General features: G+C 37.9%; 1 protein-coding gene across 3 annotated transcripts in view; it reads right to left on the reverse strand.

Moving 5' to 3' along the window:
* MYT1L (myelin transcription factor 1 like) overlaps positions 1–24,058 on the reverse strand; it is a gene marked incomplete at both ends in the record, with an annotated part of 129,868 nt that overhangs the window by 68,104 nt on the left and 37,706 nt on the right. For 2 of the 3 annotated variants that reach the window (XM_082048464.1, XM_082048465.1), the window contains 4 exons: positions 1,085–1,192; positions 4,077–4,167; positions 6,717–6,851; positions 11,423–12,394. In XM_082048464.1, the coding sequence (XP_081904590.1) occupies positions 1,085–1,192; positions 4,077–4,167; positions 6,717–6,851; positions 11,423–12,394 (1,306 nt within the window). Of the gene's footprint in view, positions 1–1,084; positions 1,193–4,076; positions 4,168–6,716; positions 6,852–11,416; positions 12,395–24,058 lie in introns of all 3 variants that reach the window. The other variant, XM_082048463.1, reaches the window with a different exon arrangement.

Consider the following 24,058-nt stretch of genomic DNA (forward strand, 5'->3'; position numbering starts at 1 on the left):
CTTCTGTAAATGTGAACCTTCTTTCTTAGCTCTACAGAAAGACTGGTTTTTGAAAAGACCATCAAGATTAGATGAAGTTTTAAGAGAATATTCAAATAATTATGTTGATAATATGGTAGAAAATATTCATTTTAAGCAGCTCTATCAGATTTTAAATCTAGAAGAGAGCTAAGTACTGAGAAACCTATGGAATAAGTATGAAATTCTGAGAACTAAAGCTGCGGCACTTCCTCCACACTCTTCAAGGCAGCTGGGAGGGATGTACCTATCCCAGCCCACAGATATCACAGTATCCATGGAGAAATTCTGCAGCTCTTGGGGCACCATCAGCATAAGGCTGGTACAATCATGCAGAAGTCTAGTTCCTTCACATGTATCCTTCATACTTCAGCTCCTTTTCCCACCCACATATCTCTAAAGAGGAGACAATAGCACAAAGCTGGATATAGCTTTGGATAAATGCAGAATTCTATATGGATGAAGACAAGGGGTATAAGTATGTCAAACTGGTTCAAGGTTCCCCCGTATGAAAATCTAGGAAAATTTTTCTCTTTTTCTATCCTTCCTGGCAGTGATTTGGGGAAGAGAGATAAAGAACATAGCCTGACCTTATTTTGGAATCTAAGCTATACCTGGCATTTTTCCAAGTGTCCTGCCAAAAGGTGTACTACCAGTTTGGTAATGCAAATAGGGCTTCTGGTTTAATTTAAACTGATATTTACTAGTAAAAGCCTGCTGAAAAAACCAAGACTTACCGGTAAATATTAGTTTATTCCCAAAAGATACCAACTTTTTTTCACATTGTTCTTAGACTTTGCACTCCAGCAGTCATCTTTACACCAAACAATGCCTAAGACAAAAATGAGCTTTTCAGCTTTACATGTATTTGCCAAAATAATTACCAACCCTCCCCCATGTAAATTGAGTGGGAAATACACACTGTGAGAATTTGATCCAGAAGCCCTAATTCTAACTGTTCTTTAAAGGAGATATATATGTATATACAACGTATATAAATATAAATTCTCAAGTGAATGTGTGATGAATTCTGCATAATAATAAGTATTATAGTGATTTCTAATACCTTAAAACCCGATCTGATGCCTGGTTTGATTTTGACACATCACAGTTCTGATGCTTCTCTTGAGCTTTAGCCAGTTTCTCTGCTGCAGCAATAGGACATCCAGAGAGGCTGCAATTACAGAAAGGAAATTTAATTGTCTTGTCCTGCGTAGTTTCACATTATAGCACTGACCCAATTACTCCTTCTCCTCCTTAGCCAGCATCAGGAAGAATCTGAAGGAAAAGAGTTTCCAAAAGCTTTTGGTCATATGTATTTTCTCTAGAATAGACTTTCTTTTGCTTTCAAAGTTGCATGGTAGATCTTACATCTGCTCTTCTTCCCTGACTGCACATGGGTAGATTATTCATGGATGTCAGCCAGTGAAAATATCAGTAGGAGAGAAGAATATAAAATGGAATCTACTGTGCAGCTCTGCTAGCAGACTTGTGACCTTTATGCATCTACAAACGTTGCCAGTGAAATGGCTCCTGAAGATGATTAAATGACACCACCATATAGGCCAAATCTTGTGCTGCTTCACACCTCATTCAGCTCCATTAACTCCAATATTTTTGCTAGGCTTATAAATGAGTGCAAAATTAGGTCTTGGGTCTCTAAAACTACACCTCAACTATGTTACATTTCGTGTTTGTTCATCAGTTTCAGCCACTGAAGTATGTTTTCTAATAGCTGATGATGTAACATGAAAAGAACTTCTGCACTCAAAATTCAATTAATTTTGCAAATGCTGAACTATGATTGAAGTGACAAAAATAAGCCTGATTCTTCTGGAAAAGATTTAGAACAGGGAAAAATAAATATGTTGATGCCAGCAGATGGTGCTCTTAGTGAAGCTGTAAAAACCTGTGACCTAACAATGGAGGGGGTCCTTCCCTTGTCATAGTCTATTGCGTGCTTATGAGACCGCAGCTCTCTGTGTTCTCCACAGGAAAAGAAATTAAAATGAAAGACACATCAGTGCATTCCCAGATGTTCCCTGCTCTACAGGAAATAACAGGGAAAAAAAAAAAAGGAAGAGTAAAAAAAAATGAAGCAGAGCAAAATGCCCCAAAAGCTACAGAAAGAGGTGAGCAGAGAGTGCAGACTGCTCCCCACAACCCTGCCTTGCTGGCCTAGTTCTGCAGAGGGGTGACGGGGCTCTGCGTGGGTTTGCAGTCATGCCAGAGGGCAGCTGTGCTCCACTGACATGCTCTTCTTCAGACACATCAAATATTCTAGCAGATATTCAACCAGAAGTGAATGCTGCTTCAAGCAGCAGTAATTCCTGTAAAGCCTTCTCAGAGGCTTTTCCAGCATCTACTGGCAGCATCACTGCAGAGAAGAAATGGGTACCAGAGCTTATTGCAGATGGGCTTGTATCCACAAGAGCCTTCCATGAGACAGGCAGTTAATATGAGGAGCTATAGTAACCCAGAGCTTTATAGGACTGAAGTTCCAGTACCTGTGTAGTCCCTTAGGCCTTCATGCTACAATTAGCAGTAAAAAAAGAATTCAATAATAGGAAGGTTGCATAGTTCCTTTTACCCCCTAACCCACACTTCCTGGATGTTTTAAAATTGTAAAGAAATAAGCAAGATCTTGTTGTTCTGAGGGGAAATGATGACACGTACTAAAAATTATAGTAACATTTTGATAATTTTGTTATTTGTTTGACAGAATTTAATAGGCAATAGTATCCTTTCTGTAAGAATCTATTACTTGCAGATTCTTCAACCAGCAGGTCGAGGGAGGTTCTCCTCCCGCTCTGCCCTGGTGAGGCCACATCTGGAGTATTGTGTCCAGTTCTGGGCTCTCCAGTTTAAGAAGGACAAGGAATTACTGGATGGAGTCCAGTGGCAGGCTACAAAGATGATTAGGGGTCTGGAGCATCTTTCTTATGAGGAGAGACTGAGAGAGCTGGGTCTGTTCAGCGTGGAGAAGAGAAGGCTGAGAGAGGATCTTATCCAGTGTTTACAAATATCTCAAGGGTGGGTGTCAAGAGGATGGGACCAGACTCCTTTCAGTGGTGCCCAATGACAGGATGAGGGGCAACGAGCACAGCCTGAAACATTGGAAGTTCCATCTGAATATGAGGAGAAACCTTTTGACTTTTAGTGTGCCAGAGCACTGGAACAGGCTGCCCAGAGAGGTTGTGGAGTCTCCTTCTCTGGAGACATTCAAAACCTGCCTGGACACATTCTGTGCAATCTGCTCTGGTGAACCTGCTTTAGCAGATGGGTTGGACTAGATGACCTCCAGAGGTCACTCCAACCCCAACCATTCTGTGATTCTGTGATCTTAGCAAACTATATAGGCGTAGCTTTTTTCTTGATCTTGTTTTGTTTTGTTAGAGTATTCACAATGAACATTTCTGGCTTCTCATTTTTATATTTAATGAGACATTTTCATAATGTTTCTTAAATAAGGAAAATTCTCACTCAGTTTTAGCTGGATAAGGACTTTGGGATTGACACTGTGGTCAGCAGGAAAGCTAACTCTTATAACGTCTGTCTACCTAAAACGCCACTTCTCATGTATTGAAAAAATCATTTTTAGGAGTAGAGTGAATTTTTTCATGTGCTATAAAATAATCCCTGAAGAGAGTGAAGTGTGGGAACAAGATCTCTGCCCTAGTCCTGCTGATTTTGGCAAACTTTTCCTTTTCCCTGCAACATACCCATAAGGAGTCATACCATTTATTTCATACCACTGCTGTTCAGCTAATATCTAAACAAGAATTAAAAAAATCCACCCAAAAAAATAAAGGATGCTTAACAGGTCCTCTGTGGATCAATTCACCCATATTGAAGCAAACGCACACTCGTCCTCCTCAGAAAACACATGAATAAATGTTACTCTTTAAAATGGATAAAGCACACGAAGCACCATCTGTCAATCGTAAGAACAAAACAACGAAACACACACTCACACCCCCCGCCAATGGACTGCCAGAAGGGCCGCAGTTCAGAGGCACCGTTCCCTCTAGACTGGCGTCCAGCGACGGCATCCTTACCTTCGGTGGGAATTCCTGTTGCTATTTACGTGGCCCCGGCCTGTGCAGCCTGGTGTAGGACACTTAAGAACATTTTCATGCATGGCAAGAACTTGACAAGGAGAGTAAGAGAAAACAGCAGAGTATGAAAACAAGAAAAAAAAAATCAAATCCCAGTATATATGAAACCATTTTAAAACAAAGCAGGATTCATTAACAACCAGCATTCCTCAAAATACACATGACACACATAGCCAATAAAGCCTGATGAGGGAAGTAAGTGTTGTGACCCTATGCTCATTAACACAGGGCAACGGTGAAAGTTATGAAGATTACAGAACCTATAAGCAAAGGCATCTCTGATGCAACAGTGAAGCAGAAGACTTCCAATATCTTTTTCATACAAAAACACTGAGCAAAGATCAGCTCAACAGTGAAGTGTGAGCTAGCAACGGTCCAATACAAAATTATGGACTAGAAAAATTCTTTCAGCAAATCTATGCATTCATAATGCATAGCTTTATACACACAGTATCAAACTCGAGAGATGAAAACAGGCTCTCAATTTATACTGGTAGAACACTGAATTATTTGAAATACACCTTAATACAACCCTGAAGAGAATTTAGCCCTAACTATAAGACAGCCCAATTGAGCTAGGGGCCAGTTCTGCCCACTTCGACATAGATATACCATTAATATTTATGTGACGAGCAGAATTGGTCCTTTAATTTTTACTCGTATTCTGTACAGATGTGAAAACTGCAATAGATAGAAAGTTTTTGAAAAGATTAAAAACTAAAAATAAGCACTTAAAAAGTTGAAGGATGGTGGGGAAAAAAAGAAGAAATAAAACTGTGTAAAAAAGAAATAAGTGGTACAAGCTTAAGCGAGTAAACTCATTTATATCTGCATCCATTGCAAGCTGGATGGAAAACTAACTGCCAAGGCTGCTCAGAGCAGTACTCCTCTGAATCATAAAGGTCATGCTATGAAGTGCCAATTTATCAAGAAACTTTGGTAGTACTAAAGACTTCTGCACGATGTGAGGCGTATCTGAATCCACGTCTCAGAGCTGCATGGCAGTACTTCACTCTATGGAAAAAAGCCATCCAGCCCTTGCAAAGTTCTGGTTTGCTCATACAAGAGCTAGTCTAGAAGACTGTATTTAGTTCTTAGTCAAAAGAGATCTAATAAAATCAGTGAATCCCTTGACTGAGTTAAGAACTGAATAAACACTGTTCAGAGACTTGAGACTTTAACCATGTATACTGATTAAAAGATAATCATCATCATCATCATCACCCCATCATCAGTGTACTAAAACATGTGTAGATGCAAAAGCTTTACGCCAAAATTCCTACTATTCAAAGCTGTTCTTGAAACATGCTTCACAAGGCCAACATCACAGGAAAAAAATAAAAAGATGAGCTCACCTTTTTCATTTTAGTAGGTACAGGAGCATGCAAACAGTTTAAAGCTATATTCTTCTTTGATTTACAAAATCTTCTAAAGAGCCTTTTATTTACCATTTTTAAAAATGAGAGAACTTTGAGCAACTGAGTAAATATTTGCGTTCCAGAAAATTAGAGGGTTTTGCAAAGCAGAGAAATTACTCTATTGGTTCTACCATATTCAGAGATCAACCAAGCCACAGCAAAGTTTCCTAACGCACTTCCCCATTATTTTACTTCTGGAAGAAGCCATTGTACCATGAAAGAGGAGACTTTTTATGTCTGCCGTTCTTGGTGTGTTAATCTACTTCTGTTTTCCTGTTCTTCAGAATCTACTTTCCTTTGGAAACTGGGGCCATTTTTAACCCTGACTGACTTTATAACATTTCCTTTAGGCTGTTGTAAATCCACTGAGGTTAGGGCTGTAAGTGCTGATGGACAGTGGGGATTTTAGGTCCACAGGCTTCAATGTAATAAGTCCATTTCAAAATTGGTATGAAAGAGAACTGGATCTTAGCTGGATGCTTGCCTGGTGTAAATCAGCATAGAGCAATCAGCTTCACTAGAACTCTGCCGATTCCACCAGCCAAGGAGGTGATTTCCAGAAACAGAGCCCTGTGCCTTCAGGCGAACATCCGTGAACCCATAAGGGTGAAGCTTGTTTGCAAAGAATCCGCTGACATGGCAGGAAATTCCACCCATGTGACTGACAGGGAAATATTACTCAAAATCCTGAGTTCTATAACTAAGCAAACAGCCAAATTGTTATTTTCAATAATATAAGTTAAATATAAACTATGTTTAACACACCACAACAACACAGGAAAGGGGTTGAAAGTTTTTCAAGTACAACTCTTCCTGTACAAGACAACAGCGACAGTTCATGTGACATCAGCACGCAGAAGTAAAAGCAGTGCACATCTTCTGGAAACCTCTTTCTCTGTTGACTGAATGCATCTACTTAAAAATAGCCTAGCATTCTTAAAATCAAAGAATACAGCTTTAAAAGTTGTTCTTTTAGTGTAAAAGTTAGTAGAAAATGGAAATGATGGAATAAAGGAAAAAAATATAACACAGAACAGTTGACTAAGTTGAGACAAATCATACTGAGAAATGAAAGTATTTTTTAAAATAAAAGGTTTAAAAAGCATGCCAGAAAAATCTTTGTAGTTTTATCCCCGGTTTCCATGAAACAATGTGAACTTACTTTCTGGAGGGACCCTATCTTTGTGTGGGCATCCTGACAAACTGCGGTGATGGGGGTAAAGCCCCGTTACATGGCCAGTTCCATCACACCCAGGGGTAGGACATTTGCTCTCTTTCTTTTCTGTTCTTGAGGGATCTATAATTTACAACAAATGTGTCAAGTGAATGATGCTTTTCACATTTCTGTAAGAAGGTTCATTTAATCATGTCATTTACTCTTTGGTAAATGTACTTATGAAAACTAGAAGAAAAAAAAAAACCCAAATTTCTTAACACAGTTCTGTCACTTTTATCCCGTTATCTTCTTTTCAGACTGCAGGCTCCTATGTTCACAGCAATATCCATTCACAGTGATTGGAAAGTGACCTTTATACAGCAAAGCCATACCACTGTCAATCAATGTTCTTCTGGCAAGCATCAGCTCAAGGGTGTAAGGTCATTTGGAAACTGTTTGGTTGGAGTTTCCTTTCTTTACATTCTTTTTTTTTCCTGATGTATGAAGGTCTGCAAATGTACTGTCACAGAAGTTCAGTGTCCCGAGAGTAGAAAAACTAGCTCCTTAGCATAATGATTCAACGGTTCAGCACAAATAAATCCCTTTTCCAAGGCTCATGGAAGAGACAGCTCTTATTTTCTTTAAATTCCTTATGAAATGGTAGAAATTGTACAAATGTTCCTTTCTCTTTGATCAATTATGGTGGGGTAAACATTGTAATCAGAGCTACTGAAAGTATCCCTTGCTGTGTAAATTTGGGCCATTACAAATGTGCACATATAATGCTTGAATATTCATATGCTTAAAAGGTTAACGATCTTTTAGAATGTCGTTGAATCTTCTGCCTACAAATCAAAAGTCTAAACAGACATTTTTTTTCAACAAAATAAGGTTATCTGCCAATAATGTAGTGGAAAATGCTGGTGAGATTAATCCTGAACTAGAACTTTCTCACATACTTCATCATTTTGTTTCCTTTAACAGAACATCTGAAAAATAACATCCCTAGTCTTCCAGCCCGGCACATGATTCAAATTACAACTTATCCATCTCGACCACAGTTGCCAGGTTTTGCAGACTATTGCTGATTTTCATATTACGATTTAAGGAATAAAATCCAGGATTCTCTAACTGCCTGAATTTTGGCTCAAGTTCAACCAACATCTCCTTTCCATTTTTTTGCCCATCCTCCTTTCAATACCCAGTCAGAGCTACCCTCATTTAAGTATTTTATGCTGCTCTTGTCATTACTCTGCTTCAGTCTTTCTGCTTTCATCTCTGGAAAATAACATTTTGCTACTTGTTTTCCTTTAAGTCCTTCTTACATTAAATTCCATCCCAGCTTCCACAAATGCAACCATTAGTACAATCAATAGAAATTTTAGTACTTGCAGAACTTCACATAAACCCCATTTTTTTTCAGCATGAATCAATACAATCCAGAGTTCACATTCAACTGTGGACTTATTTTTCTTTGATTTCTCTCTGGCAGCTTATATATATATATATAATATATATATATATATATATTTATATATTTATATGCTTTTGCATTCCAAGTTTTTCCAAAACACATTCTTTTTAAAGAAATTCTTTAGCTCATTGTAGTGACTCTCCAGGTATTAAATCCATTCCCTAAATTTTAAGATTATATTGAAACCTTGTCTTTAGTAAATTGAATCTCTAATCATTAAAGTTTTCTTTTATTTAACCTTCACGTTGACTGCAGAACGCAGTTCTTTGTTTCATGCTCTTTAACGATAAATACACATATGAATCTATCTCCAAAGTGCTATAGAGTTATCACAACACTCCTGAAAATACCATCATCCTATACAACAGGAAATTGAAACAAAGAGATAAAGAAGTGAAACCCAAGGCCACAGAAGGAGCAAATGTCAGAGGAGGGATCTGAATTCCTGCCAGATAGGCCTGTGCTGAGACCACTAGAACAGCAAGTCCACAGCTACATACATACACAACTCTAAGCAACTCTTCATGTCAAGTACTTTGGGATGTGTAAAAGTATTACATAGGTGAATAAGTAATGTGAATGAAATATAAATAATGTAAATATAACAATATTCAAGGACTGCAAAAAATGTACATGGTAAATAGACCATAATGGCTTTTTAGAGACTTTAAACTAGAGCAACTTTAGCTACTCCACATTGTCAGAACTCTGCTGAAGTCAGTGCAGGTATTCTAATTTAGGGCAGCTGAAGATCTGGACACTTGCATTCTAAAGTGTCAAGCAAATCCTCCTCTGTATTCAAGTCTATGCTGTAAAGTTACAGCACGTATCAGATCCTTAAGAGCCTTTATGGTCTAATGAGTCAGAAAAGATGCTGTATACTATTCTTAATGATTTCAAAACTTGCATAAAATCGTACTTGCACAATTTCCCATTGCTTTTAATGGAAGACATTTAACTAAACTTTCCACAACTTTATACAAAACACTGGATAATCTTCTGCAAATCCTCTTCTGCTAATTGGGAGAAATATTGCACAGTTTTAATTCTCTAACTTTTTCTTCCTTCTTGCCACAATGTGAATATTGCCTGAGTGAAGGTTGTCAGAGGACTCAAAAGGCTTTAAAATTCATAAATTTCAGAAGAAAGTCTGTTTAGAAGGCTTTAAATGGCAGGGAAAAATGGTTAGTGGTCCCTTAACAGTTGTTTCAGCAACCTCTGAAAGCAGAACTCCTGAAGCCAGGAGACAGTTCTCACTGCAAACTTGTATACCCAAAAAAGTTCCACTTAGTCATATCACACATCTCTATGGGTATCTCTTCCAGATGCATTTGGAAGATAATGTCTGAGTTGAGAACAAATGATATAAGCAGTTGTCTTACTTAAAGCATCATCTCTCAAAAACTACCAGAATGTTTCCTATGTTTTTTAAAGTTAGGAAGGGGTATTTTTTCATTCTTCCTCCATTAAAAAAGTGTAGAATCATCCAGTCCACAAAATGTCTTGGTCTAAACTATCACAATATTTAATCCCTGGCTGGGGTTTGGACCTATGATCAATTCAGCCTGCAGCTCCAAAGAGATAGGATGGTGCAAAGAAGCTCTAGAATTTACTGAAACAGAAGTCCCTACTGTTGTGACTGTCAGAAGTTATGTAGTCTTTTTGGGGACACCAGATCTATTTGCATAAATGATTTTCCAGAGATACATAGCCTGGAAAGGCTGGACAACACTAGAGTTAAGAAACTATTCAAAAATTAATATTGGTTTGCCATGTTTTCTGTGGTTTTAATAGAGACATATATTCAAAGGGAAATGTACCTAAAAAGGTCATATGTGAACAACATTTAGCACAACATCCACATGGCTATGCAGTAATACACTAACTAAATGAAGTTGTCTGCCTCAAATACCCAAAGTTACTACAGCACTCACTGGACCATACATTTGTTTTTAAAATAAACAAAATTTCACTAAACTACATTGCAGAAGAATGTTTGACATCAGTAATTTCCATGTTTTTCTAAGAGATTGGTCATTAGTTTAAGGCTTGTAAAAAGAGATCAAAACTTTTCTTGGACCAAGATGTTGTCTGCCTACCTGACTGTTGCAGGCAGATGGTAGGGTATTACTCTTTCAAAACAGGGGTTTACAAAAAGGAGAAAAATGCCTACCATCTCAGTTGTAGAAAAGAGACCAAATAGTTTTTCAGCAAATATAAGATGAGCCCAGTCCTTGCTTAGCATCTCCCAATAAATACCATGTCCTCAAATTCCACTAAAGTCAATGGGAATCAGGGGTGTTCAATGAGTATCAGGAGGTATTGAACACTTTATACAACATGGCCCTACATGTACAGATGTAGACACGTTGAACAGGGGTGTGGTAATATAAACACACCATCACCATGATAATCCCATAAATTAAAAGGCATCTAAAGGTAATCTTTGGTCTGTTCTTTTTTTATTTTTTTTCTTTTGTATTGAATTATGGTCAAGGCAGCACCTTAACTGTTTCCACAATGGAATGAGACCAGTGAAGTGGAATGCACATAAGAAAGAAATTGCTATTGATCTCAGCCCAGGCCATACCATGCCTTGCATAGCAAACGGCTTCCATTACCTTACTATCTTAAGATAATTAATGTGCAGTCACTGCCCCTATCTTATGTTATTGGTCATTCTGATACTGTTCAATTTCTATCATGCAATTCTACATTTTAGATGGAAGAGGCTTCATCAATAACTGTCATTTGATGATAATTTTATAAATCATGATGCTACCTACCCAATCCAATGTGTAAAATATGTACTTCATAGCTGATTGACTACCTACTACATAAAACCCCAATCTCCAATATAGTTTGCAATGCAATTCTCTTTATTGTTTTTTAATTATTACTATGAAATATATTAAAAACTTGAGAAAAATCTTTGCCTCTTTCAACATGATCTCTTATGTCAATGTTTTGTTTCCCTGAAAAGTTATATTTTAACTTAGCCAAATGATATTCACTGAAATACTGTACATATTTCTAAGACTGCAGAACGAATTATTTTATTTTATTTTATAATTGCAGCATGATGCTATTTTGCAACCATGCCATAGTACAACAATGCAAATAAAGTCCCCATTTCGTGGAATTTGTAACTTCATTTCCAAAATCTATGCAAAACTTAACATATCAGCTCACACTTTCTCATGACATAACATACGGTATATAGAAATATTACCTTTACCATAATATGGCTTTTTGACATGGCCGTCACTGGGTTTAGGCTTCCTGTCATCTCCAGAAAGGTGTCTTGGAGACTGTTCCTCATATGATCTCATATTATCCCTCCTTCCAGCTTCCACTGCCATTTTTTCTCTCATGGCTTTTGCTCTCTCAGTTTCCAAAGCAATTGCTTTCTCAAGCAGGGTTAAGTTACCTTTTGTCATATCAAACACTTCTTCAGACCTATCTGAAGTAATAGAGGTGGTATCATCGTCTCTTTCATGACAACCATCCTCCTTTGCACAGCTAGAAAAAGTCCTAGATCTGGGGCTCAACTGCTCTTCAAGCCTCATTAGGTTCATCATATCAGAGTAATTCCGGTCTGGTGTTCTTCCTTGGAAGTCATCTTCTTGCCTGACATGCTGACGAGTGTTCATGTTTTGCTGTTGATTTCTTTCCTGTGGGTTTGTCTCACTGAGTTTCCTAGCCAGATCAAAACACTGGTTCCTTAAGCACTCCAAACTGCTGAGACACACCTCTTCATCACTCTCCTCCACCATTTTTTCCGTAAGTCCATTGTTCACAGGCTTCCCTAGCATTACAAAGTTCATATTCCTATTATCTTGCTGTGAAGTATTGTCTGCATAATTTCTGTCATTAATGTTTTCTGAAAGCACTACACCATGTCCTTGTGCTAATAACTTAAGGGAGTCCACTGTTTCCCTAACAACATCACTGTCTAAATCTAAACTCAGCTCACTTTTCCGACCAATATTTTCATTTTTGTCACTATCATCTTCCAGACTATTAGATGTATTGCTGTTCATTTCTGATTCTGTCCTGGCTCTGTATGCTGCATCCTCTGCAATTTTGCCAAGATTTAACAATGACTTGGCCACCAGTTCATCGTAATTATCATACTCATCATTATTGTTATCGTCTTTTTCTGTGTCTTGCATTATTCGAGTATTGTGACAATTCATTTGATGGTCTTCTGCATAAAAAACAGAAACAAAGAAACAAAGAAAGAAAGAAAAAGGAAAAGAAAAGAAAAAAGTGGCTACAATTGGAACTGTTGTTGCAATCACACGGACAGAAAATAAACTGCATGTCAAATATTGTTAATCATACAGTAATTCTATAACACTAAGGCCCATGTGAAGTGAATTTCTCTGTAGTCCATAAGGCTATTTTTGTTTATTTGTTATTCAGCACTGATAAGAAAAAGGTAATCAAAATGCTAATTAGTTCTACTGCTAAATATTATGGCATAAATACTTATGTTTCTCTTTTCACTTCTATATTTACAGTTTTATGTGGTTTATTACAATCTTATTACTAATATGACATAATTGCTGTGGTTTCCAACTTTTCTCACTCCTGTATTTCCCATAGATATGGTAGGTGGCAAAGGAGTGAGTGCTACTGGATTTATTCTCTTACTGATGAATGTCATTCACCAAAAGAGAAAGAATACACACCAAGCAGAAAATTGTCACTTTTTTAACATCATACACACCATTAACACTAGATAACCAATAATTATACGCAAAGATCAAAATGGCATTTTACTTAGTGGATTCATCAGCAGAAATCAAAATGTCTCAGTTTAACTATGCAAACTGTGGAGAGGTAAGAATTTCAAAAGAGCTGTTACATCAAAGGAAGATAGAAGCAATTCTATGCACAATATAATTTTAAGTAAATATGCCAGCCCAAATTATATGGTGGTAGATGTATGATAGGGCTCTTATCTACTGTCCTGTGTATTGTAACATACTGGTGCAGAGTTACCACATTTTACTTAGCTTTGTTTTAGTAACTGTTGAGTAACAGAGGGATAACTGAATAAGATGGAGCCAACACGAGGCCCTGAGGATGAGATTCATCTTACCTAACTTTAGACATGAACAAGGCAGACATCTGTGTCCGAGTAAGATATTTGATGTTCCCATCCTTAGCCAGTAAGAGAAGCAGACACTTTAAGGATACAGTCCACCTGATCTAGCTAAGATATATTCTTGAGAATAAAATTAATAACTACTAGAAGTACCTGTTTCTCTTAATTGACAACAAAGGAACTCAGAGTAGATGTCTACTTTAAAGATATCTGTATTTGGTCAGATTAATTTCATCCAGAGAGCATCTTCTGATATCTCATGTTGACTCAGAAGTTATGTCATTCTTAGACCCATTCTTAAAACAGAAATACATTCATCATTATTTACTCATGAACGTCTCATAAGTTATATTTTGATAATCGGCTACTCAAGCAATATTTACATGTTTTGAATCACAACTGGAAAAGAAAGTTCCTAAAACTGTCATTACATTGACATGCTAGGCCAGTTTTTCAGCTGGTGCAAATGGAAATAAACCAGTAGAGCTAGGACAATTAACACCTGCTCAAGAGCTACTCCATCAAATAGTAACTTTTCAGCTCAGATGTTCTTTCAACACTGGTACACCTAAATAAGCAGCATTTTCTAAAATGTGACTTCTATGTTTTGGCTTAAACAAAGCGCGAAATTTCTGGTAGTAGGTGGCTTGTACACTAACATTTTGATCACAAGAAATAATTTTTGATAATTTTTTTTCTTTCGTCAGTGGACAAAATAGTGAATCAGAGTTTTAAAAACAAAGCTCAACAGCACAATAATTAATATTTCAGCCACAAGATAGTATTCCTCTACACAGTGGTTAGGGATCCTGGGATGATAGTAGGCTGTAGTTAAGCAGCAGAACTGGTAGATGACTAGGCTACATCTATGGAAAGAAAATGTTTCAATCATAACATGTATACAGTATATATTATCTACCTGGGTACAGTGTGAAGATGATTAATAGGGAAGGATGTATGGTATTTTTACATGACAAGATATTCCAATTCAATAGTGGGTTACCTGTTCATCATCAAAGGTGGTTTTATTTTAGTTGCTCTTGTTCTCAAGACAATCATAATTCATATTTAAATTTCAGTCCCTCAATACCAGAGTATGAGATTTTCAGTGTAAAAGTAAGGGATGCCATTTACAGTTCCTATTTGAAAAATTTCCATCTTGAATGACTACATAGAAGAAGGATAACTAGTTTGTACTATTTAAAAAGTAAATGTTTAAATACACTAATAATAATTTTCTAAAGTGACACGTACAAACAAATCCCACTTTAAATATTAAGGATAAAACTTGATGCCAAGAAGACTGTTCAATACAAACTGCTGCCTTTATAGGGTGCTTCTTGTAACTATGTCTGATGGGCAGTCGGATGTAGCAGAAGGAACATCAGAGTAATTAAAGAAGCAGTGAGCTATAGCTCCAAGATTGCCAGTTCCTTCAAGTTTAGGATGAGATATCTACAAACACTGCTCCACATCTAGCTCTAACAGGATACTGAAATAAAGAGTAGGAAAAAAAACATATTTTCTCAAGCCATCCAGAGAACTGTCCAGGTAGTCAGTGACTATTTTGGGTCAGTTTTCGAATGTGAAAAGTTTAAGGCTTTGGTTTTAAAAAAGAGGTTTTGTGTCTCTTTTTATATGAATGAGAATCATGTAAATGATCACCAATGGGAGGAATATGTTATACTTTGCCTGCACTACAGTGGAAAGTCAAAATATGAATCACGTACTATGTGAGTGAAGACATGTAAATTCCTTTTGAGTAGGTGAAGCTGTGTGAAAGCTGTAACTATAATATTTATTTATTCTGTTTGTTTGGTTATATCCTTTTCAGTTCTCCTGCTCCTTCAATCCTAAAAGGAAGAAAAAAAGGTGGTGGGGGAGAAGAAAGTGTAAAGCATGAATCCTAGATGAGAGGGGCAGTAAAACAAAATACTTTAGTCAAGTTTAATTCCTCCTCTTTTAATTTTTAGCCTTTTCTTGCATTTCCTTTCTTTAACAACTATTTCTTACCTCCATGCACCAGTTGATTTTAATGAAAGGGATATTTGTGTATACTATGTCATCTCCTCAATAACAGTTTGTTGGATTCTGAGCCTACTCTGGTGAAGCACCTGTATCACCTATTTATTAAACTAAAATTTTACGTACTGAATTACTTTGTGTTAAGGGTCTTCTACAAAGTATGTTAGCCTAGTAGCTCTACATGAACCTAAGTGAATTTTCTTTGATTGACCTCTGTAAAATCTAATCTTGCTTTCATTTCGCATTTCTATGATTCCTAAGATTTAATCTTTAACTTGGTAACTACACTGTGCCATTTAATGACTGTTAAATGAATGCAAAGTGTACAGGACTATAACACCTACTCTACCCCTTACATAAATTTTGTAACCATTGACCCAAATTACAGTTTTCTATTTGGCAAAGAGGCTGAGTTTGTCTCAAAAGAAACAAGTTAGCCTTTTTAGGTGAAGCACAGACAAAATTAGAATATATCCTTTTCCTGATAGCTTTAGAATTGTATGGACAAGGAATACACAGCACAGTTTAGAAAGAATATCAGATTATTTTGGTCCTCATCTGCACAATACTACGACATTTGATCGCAAATTTTGTTCTTTTTATCTCCCAGCAGATATAATACATGAAAGAAGGGAAACTATTGTGAAGAGTATGTGGAATAGCTATAAAGAACTGGAAGCTTTTAGCCATCTCAACAGAAGTGCATCCTTGTATTGCACTATAAAAAGTGAATAATTTGATTTCTTATTGTATCTTTCATCCAAGGATCTCAAAGCACTTTACAAACATTGTTTTAAAAAGCCTCACAACACCCCTGTGAGGTAGGTATTTTAATGCCATTTTACAGATGGGAAATTGAGAGACAGAGAAGTTGAGTGACTCTTGCCATGTCATATCGGGAGTCACTGGCGAATGGCTACAGCCTCTACATTGTTGATTGTTTCCTCTCTTTGTTCCTATCACATCCATATTGAAACATTTTTTGGCAGAAGAAATGGCTTGCTGTTTTTCATGTAGGGAGTCATGCAAAACAGCACCTTCTTTTTGGAAAGGAAAATACACAGAATTTAGTTTGAGAGATTCTGCAGAGAGAGGCAATGATACTTCAGCGATTGCAGTGACATTCCTACCAAAGGCCAAAGACTTCAGACTTTCAAAATCGGTGGTTTGTGTATCAAATCACTCACTTTCTCCCAAACACAGGAAAACATGATGGCTAACAAGCTAAACCTATATGTGGTCATACAGATGGATAGTTTCACTATCCAGGCAGCATCGCCTGTTTTAAAACACTTCACTGCTCTTGCTACTGCCCTTGTCAGTCCCTGAGTGCTCAGCATGTGATACTAGTGCATCACCATTTTTCTCCCTCTAAACTGTAAAGGGAGGTGCATGCATACATCTCCACATTACAATCTGGTCTATGAGAAATATTATATTTAGCAAGACAATGTTGGCAAAAATGAATCCCAAATCTCAGAAAGTTGGAGGAATGCAAGGGGCAGTGAGGAAACTGAAGAGACAGAAAAATCGGCTCTCAACAACTTCTCCAGTCCACACTGAAGAAATGGAGCACCCACGTACCTCTCCAAGGGCCTAAGCAAGGTCTCTAAAAGTCTATAACACTCCTGCTGACATGGGATTTGGATCAGAGCCCAGGCCTTCGAATATGCCTATTTCAGGGATGCACTGGAGTTGACCATGTGCATTTCTTTCTTCATCCATGCCAAAGTTCTTGGAGTTCTTTTATACTGCAAGTACTCTAAGTAAAGACCCAAGCAATTTGTCTTCACAGTAGTCGAGTGTTTATGGACCTTATACTACCTAATGAAAGCCAAAAGAAAAAGATAATTGTTCACTTATTTATTTGATGCACTTTAATTATCCCATTATATCTATTTTTTTTTTCACTCTTTCCCCTCAGCCTGCTACACCTACTTATTACAGTTATAATACTGGGATTTACTGTTTAGAGTCTCCTACAATAATTACAGTATTCAACTAATAACCAATGCTCAAAGTAAAATAAGAGTAGAAGTCATTAAGCATGGCAAGGAAAGTCTGAGCTAAAGAACATGGCACATCACAGTAGGATTCAGTATTATAAAGTAGGAGTGAGGACCACAGAGCAAGCCCATACAGACTTTAAAATGTTGTACATAATTTGCTGGCTTGCTGTGTCTTTTCTTACCATTTTTTGTTTTCCTGTTACATTCTGATCTTTTAATTTTCTATGGGTTCAACCTTTTATCTGGTTTTGCTCACTGGAAAATTAAGTACTAATTTGCTTTTTCCCCCTCTAAGAACTAAAAGCGATCCTAATAGATCTGAACTTCTTTCCTGTTGTGGAGTGATTACTGACATGTAAAGCATTCCTTGTTTTTTTCTTTTTTTTTTTTTTTCAATTAAAATATTTTAAATAGAAACTATGAATATTAATAAATTATTTTGTCATAGCAGCATTTTTGAAGATTTACTTTTATGTACAAATTGATGTATTCTCATCTAAATGCACAGGTGTTTGTATACAGCCAATACTCTGAAATACTCTTTTTTCTTTGCTTATGCCATCCTTACAACCTGTTATTATGCCTCTGCCTACATCGGATTTGTATGAACAGCAATGTGATCTACAAATACTCACATAAAGTATTGCTAGAATATAGATGTTCTTACTTGGGTTATTCCTATTAACATTATAGAATCAGGAAGGAATTTGGACAAAGAGAGAACACAACAGATAATCCAGAAGAATGGTGAAAACACACATTTTAAAAAATTAGGTCATTTGTTATTCATCCTTGTTTTTGCACCCTAAGCCCCTATGAACTACCTGTATCAGTACAGTTTTGGAAAAGCATCTGAAGATATCTGACAACTCCTTTGGCAAGACATGACTATGGTAATTTTGCTTCAAGTGACAAGACTGCAACAGCTGCTTAAAAATTACCTACATGCTGGCTCAAGCCAATATGCTCCATTTAAGATTTTGTCTTTTCACCTCAAGGTGCTGCTTGGCTTTCTTTAATCTTAGAGCATCTCACATGCCATCTTACATTGCACTACTGCCAAGGAATCACGGGGTAGCTCAGGGTGGAAGGGACTTCTGGAGACTACCTAGACAAAACCTTGCTCAAAAAAGGGCCAGCTTAGAGCAGATTCTCAGGGCCCTGTCCTGTCAGTCCAGTTTTTAGTATCTTCCAGGATAGAGATATCACAGCATCTCTGGGAAATCTGTTCCAGCATTTGACCACCATTGAGGTGAAAAATTCCTTCCTCATTTCTAAATGGTATTTCTTTTGTTACAACTTGTGTCTGTTGCCTCTTATTCTGTCACTGAACACCTTCATTTTCTCTCTGCTCTCTACACACATAGCTGAAGACAGGAATAAGATCTCCCCTTAGCATTCTCCTCCTCACAGAGAAAAAACCCTTTTTTCTCAGTCTCTCTTTGTACATCATGTGCTCCAGCTCTTTAATCATCTTGGTTATTCACCACTGGACTCCAGTATTTCAATGCTTTATTTTACTGATGAGCCCCAAACTGGATCTAGTGCTCCACATACAATAGTGTAAGTGCTGAATAAAGAGGAATAATCACTTTCCACAGCCTTCTGGTTACAATCTCCCATCTTTTCATCCTGACAGACAAACATTCTTTCAAAAAAGTCAAAAGGTAATGAATATGCTGGGGATTTTTTTTTCTACCACAGAGAGAGCAGAAAATACTTTTCGGTTACCTGCAGGCATCACTTCAAGTAGATAAGGTCCTGGTTGGTATGAAGCTTGCTTGTTTGGTTTGCAGTATCTGCAGTACTTGGCATACGTTTAGGTTTGAGAAAGAACTCGCTGAGATTATCTGTAATTAGCAGTGGATATGCTGGGTCTGCAAGGGCGGTACAGTTTAGGCAGCCATCCCCATGTGGTCCATGCTTCCTGGAGAATTAGGCTCAGGCAGCCCTTAAGTGTTTTAACCTCATTTCCTTCTGTCTGGGCAGATAATGAGATGGCTTTAGCTGAGGACGGGTATTCATTTCATCCTACCTTTTTTCCCCAGGAAGTCTACATGAGGGAGGGGAGATATTCTGTCTTACATAGTCTTACAGTGACTCAGTGGAGTATGGCAGTTCCTTGCTTTCTCTGAGGTTTCCACAGCTCAGCAGGGCAGCAGGCAATGAGGAATGCAAAGCTGTTCTCCAGATATTGAGATACAGCAGGGAGACAGCAGGGGAGCACAGGACCAGCTGCAGTGATGGGAGAACACCCACTCAGACAGCTCTTGATACAGAGCGTCTCATGGGGCTACTCCGAATGCTGTTCAGGAGACAGTGACCCCTACCTATACTCTTCTTCTTGATCATTGCTGTGCAAAGGACGCAGCCTGAAGAACACATTTTTGGTTCATTAACTAACATTTTCTTTCTCACATACAAATCTCTGAACAAGACAAGTTGGAAACTGTTGCTATAGGGATTCATAATCCTTTCTCACTGGTTTTGTTTCAGTTCACATCTCTGACTCAATGCAGATGCCCATATTGAACATGCCTCCAAATGAACTAGACATCTAGACTGCATTTATAGGCAATGGACAATAACATGCATCCTGGGATGTGATTTGACTCATCCTAAGACAGGTATCTAAAGTAGGTTGGCTAAATTATTCCCTAAAAGTGACTATTTCTCTTGATTGGTTATAAGTGATATTGAGGGTATGAACCCTATCACAATTTCTTTTACTCAGAACTTCCAAATTGCTCCTTGCTGAAATTCAACAATATCTTTAGTATGACACAGTAGGAATCATAGGGCAGAGGGAATGAAGGAGCTACCCAAAGGGAGTTACCTTTAGGTTGCAGACAGAGCAAAAGTTACATGGGGAAATGTTGTTGTGGATGGGGTAGTGTAGATGCTTTGGATGCGATGGATGCTTGTGATTGCATGCATTACATGGAGTGAGTTATAGCTTATTGGATGAGCCTGATCTCCATTAGAAGTGTAATTACTTATTTTTGGTTGTGTTCAATTATCAAAGGAAGCTTGTTTGTACTTTGATAATAATCTGACCTGGCTGGCCGAGGGGACAGAGGCAGACATCACTGCCATTCTAGAGGATGAGAGAACTGCTAAATCCATGAAATTTCTTCTTCTTGTCTCTCCTTCTACCCCATCAAAGATTTCAGCATCAAGGGGTCTGGAAGGACAAAGACTTCAATGTGCACAACTGCCAATTTTCGTCTGAAATGTAAAGCTTTTCATTAGGGAGTCTGTTCCTATTTTTCTTATCTCCTCATCCAGCTTCTTCATCTAAATTTCCCTCATTTCCCACTTTTTCATGAGAAAGTAAATATAAAGGGTGCTTTGCCTCTGGTTATAGCCATTATAGTATAAGCTACTGAGGGACAAAACACCAGACCAAGCAGTGGCATGTGATTATTCACACTGCTAAATGCTTAGTGAAGCCCTGGCATGATTTTGACTTGAGTAACTTGTCATCCTTCCAACAGTGTCCAAATACGGTGCAGAGGTGCTGGTGAGGGACCACTCCCAAGAAGGAGTTTGAATGTGATGGTCCTATTTTGGAAGGCAAAAGCTCAGATGTATGGACTCAAGTCATGCAACTGTTGAATTCAACATTAAATGGGTGGACAATAGTGTGATTCATTCACTCACATGGATACAGTCTTTGATTACTGTGATTGAAGAGATGGGGAACAGGCAGGAGAATCTGTAAGTTTGGATTGATGGAAAGAACTCTGTTAACAGTAGATTTAAAAAAAATTAGTAAGGCAAATGGGAACCTCTTCTTTTAACCATTCTACTCCAGTCAGACAAGAACATGTTTACAGTGGACCTCAAAAACCAGAAAATGGTGACTCAGTGGTGCAGCTATCTCTTAGCTAGCTATAAAGATTCTTTATTATCTTGTGTTTATTTGTCATCTACACCACGTGTACAAGGCCTACGAGATTGGAAATATCTAAGATGGAGATTAGAGTATCAGAGAGCTATGGTAACAGATGTAAAACACCTTTTTCTGTGACTATGGCATCTGCAAAGGCATTTCCAGTGAGGTTGTTCCAACTACCTGTCCACCTAAAGAACGCACAGTGTCACCTTTTTAGAAATTGTCATCTCCTCCTTTCTATGAGTGATTTCCCAGTGCTTTTCAGATCTGCACTGAGACATCTGTCCTGAGGATGAAAGCTTGTATCTAATAAAAGGAAACTTTTGCTGGACAAAGGTAACCACCTACATATTTACATACACATTTGTATGTATTTCCAACTGAAGACACACCTGTCAGCTATTGTGACAGTGGCTTCGTAGTCACCCTCACAGCGCCTAAATTGGCTATAGCAGCACAAGCTCCATGCATTACATCTCTGCTGAAACTCTTACTCTGTCTCAGAGAAACAACAAAGTGGATCAATCAAACAAATAACCACAGAAGTCAGTTTTCCAAGATACATGCACACACATAGATACAGAGATAATCTTACACTGTACAAAACTAAAACCTGAGTCTCAGTCTGGTCTTAGGATGATTCAGCTCAGAACTTGTTTTGCCGCAGTTCACTGGAGAATGTAATATACATGAGATAAAGTCAGTACCCCTACTTCTCCCTGAAATTATTTTTGTTTTTATTTCTTTTCTTCAAGTATTTATCAGGTGATTCATACTGAAATAATCCTAAAATATTGTTCACTTACAATTGCACTTTGTATGATTATTTGAGGCTCTAGTCTCATTAACTTAAATTTCTGCACACTGAATTACCTGAGCTACTTAAGAGGCAATGGAATTAACCTATTCAACATGAACTTTTCCCTGGTGCTGTTTTGTGTTTTATGACATCAAAATTAATTTATCAAATGGAACTGCATCGAATCTTTTCCTAAACCTCAGATAAACTGTGCAAATTATTTCCATGCTACCTGTCTTCTCAGCGAAGTGCAATATGCAGATTTCAAGCAAAATACACATTTGCCAAATATTTGTATTATTCCTTTAATGAACACATTGCTATTACTTTTAGTTATGCACTTCTAAATAGTAATTTTGGCTCATCAGTCATATCTTCTCCACAGATCATGTCAAGTTTAATAATCCTGGTTTTCCATATTATAAAAAGACTCAGAGAGTGAACACTTACTGGTGAGGTTTTCAAAAGTGCTCTGCATCTGTATAGTTCTGATTCTACTAATGACAACTATACAAAATTCCATCAGTATGGTATAAAGACACAGTAAGTTACATCAAATCATGAAGTGTAGGAAAGTGCTCACATATTAGGGAGGGGAAAATATAGCAACAGAAAATAAATGTACTGTGTTACATCAGCTGTGGGTGTGGATATTTTCTCTAGCCATGATCAGCAATACTGCAAAATTACCCTTCTTTCTTAATGCCTTTTTATTGTTATTTTAAAGATTCTGCATAATGCAGATTCTAGACTGCAGCTTTCACATCTTTATGTCTTTCTACATTCTTTTTTTTTTTTTTTTCCTGCTTAAATCCTGTACTCCCTTTTACACTTGGAACTTAATTGTTTCAATTTCTGTGTCAGAAGGCCCTCTGGCCATCAAAACAAATCTGTTCTAAAACTCATACTCATCTTTGGTGGGCATTTTGATATGAAGCACTTCAACAAAATCTTATTAATAGTAGCAGCAATATCTACATCACTTTCAGATTGGGTTTCTCATGTGGCATGTTGCACAGAAAGGAACAGTCACATTTCTATTACTCTTGGTAATACAACTACATCTATGCTCATTTGTGGCTTAAACCTGGGAGATGTCTAAACTCTAACACTGACCAACTGTTCAAGGCTCTGCTTCTATGTGCACCAAAACAGCTCCAGCCTCAAGAAGTTCTCCACCTATCTGCCATGTAAGTCTCAAAAGATTCTAGGCCTGGGGTTGTCCTGGTTTTGTCTCGGATTAAGTTAATTTTCTTCATAGTATAGAATCATAGGATCATAGGATCACAGAATCATTGAATCATTTTGGCTGGAAGAGACCTCAGGATCATGGAGTCCAACCATAACCTAACCTAACTCTAGAACTAAACCATGTCCCTAAGAACCTTATCTATACATCTTTTAAACACCTCCAGGGATGGTGACTCCACCACTCCCCTGGGCAGCCTTTTTCAATGCCTGAAAATCCTTTCCATGAAGAATTTTTTTCCTAATATCTAATCTAAACCTCTCCTGGCACAACTTGAGGCCATTTCCTCTTGTCCTATCACTTGCTACTTGGGAGAAGAGACCAACACCCTCCATGCTATGCCCTCCTTTCAGGTAGTTGCAGACAGCGATAAGGTCTCTCCTCAGCCTCATGTTCTCCAGGCTAAACAACCCCAGTTCCCTCAACCACTCCTCATAAGACTTGTGCTCCAGATCCCTCAGCAACTTTGTTGCCCTTCTCTGAACTCTCTCTGGTATTTCAATTTCTTTCTTCTGATGAGGGGCCCAAAACTGAACACAGGATTCGAGGTGGGGCTTCACCAGTGCTGAGTACAGGGGCACAATCACTTCTCTAGTCCTCCTGGCCACAACATTCCTGATACAAGCCGGGATGCTGTTGGCCATTTTGGCCACCTGGGCACACTGCTGGCTCATGTTCAGCCGGCTCTCAATCAACACCCCTAGATCCGCCTCTGCCAGGCAGCTTTCCAGCCACTCTTCCCCAAGTCTGCAGCACTGCCTGGGGTTGTTGTGACTCA

Source organism: Streptopelia decaocto, assembly GCF_964273445.1.
Source record: "Streptopelia decaocto genome assembly, chromosome: 3".
Taxonomy (NCBI): domain Eukaryota; kingdom Metazoa; phylum Chordata; class Aves; order Columbiformes; family Columbidae; genus Streptopelia; species Streptopelia decaocto.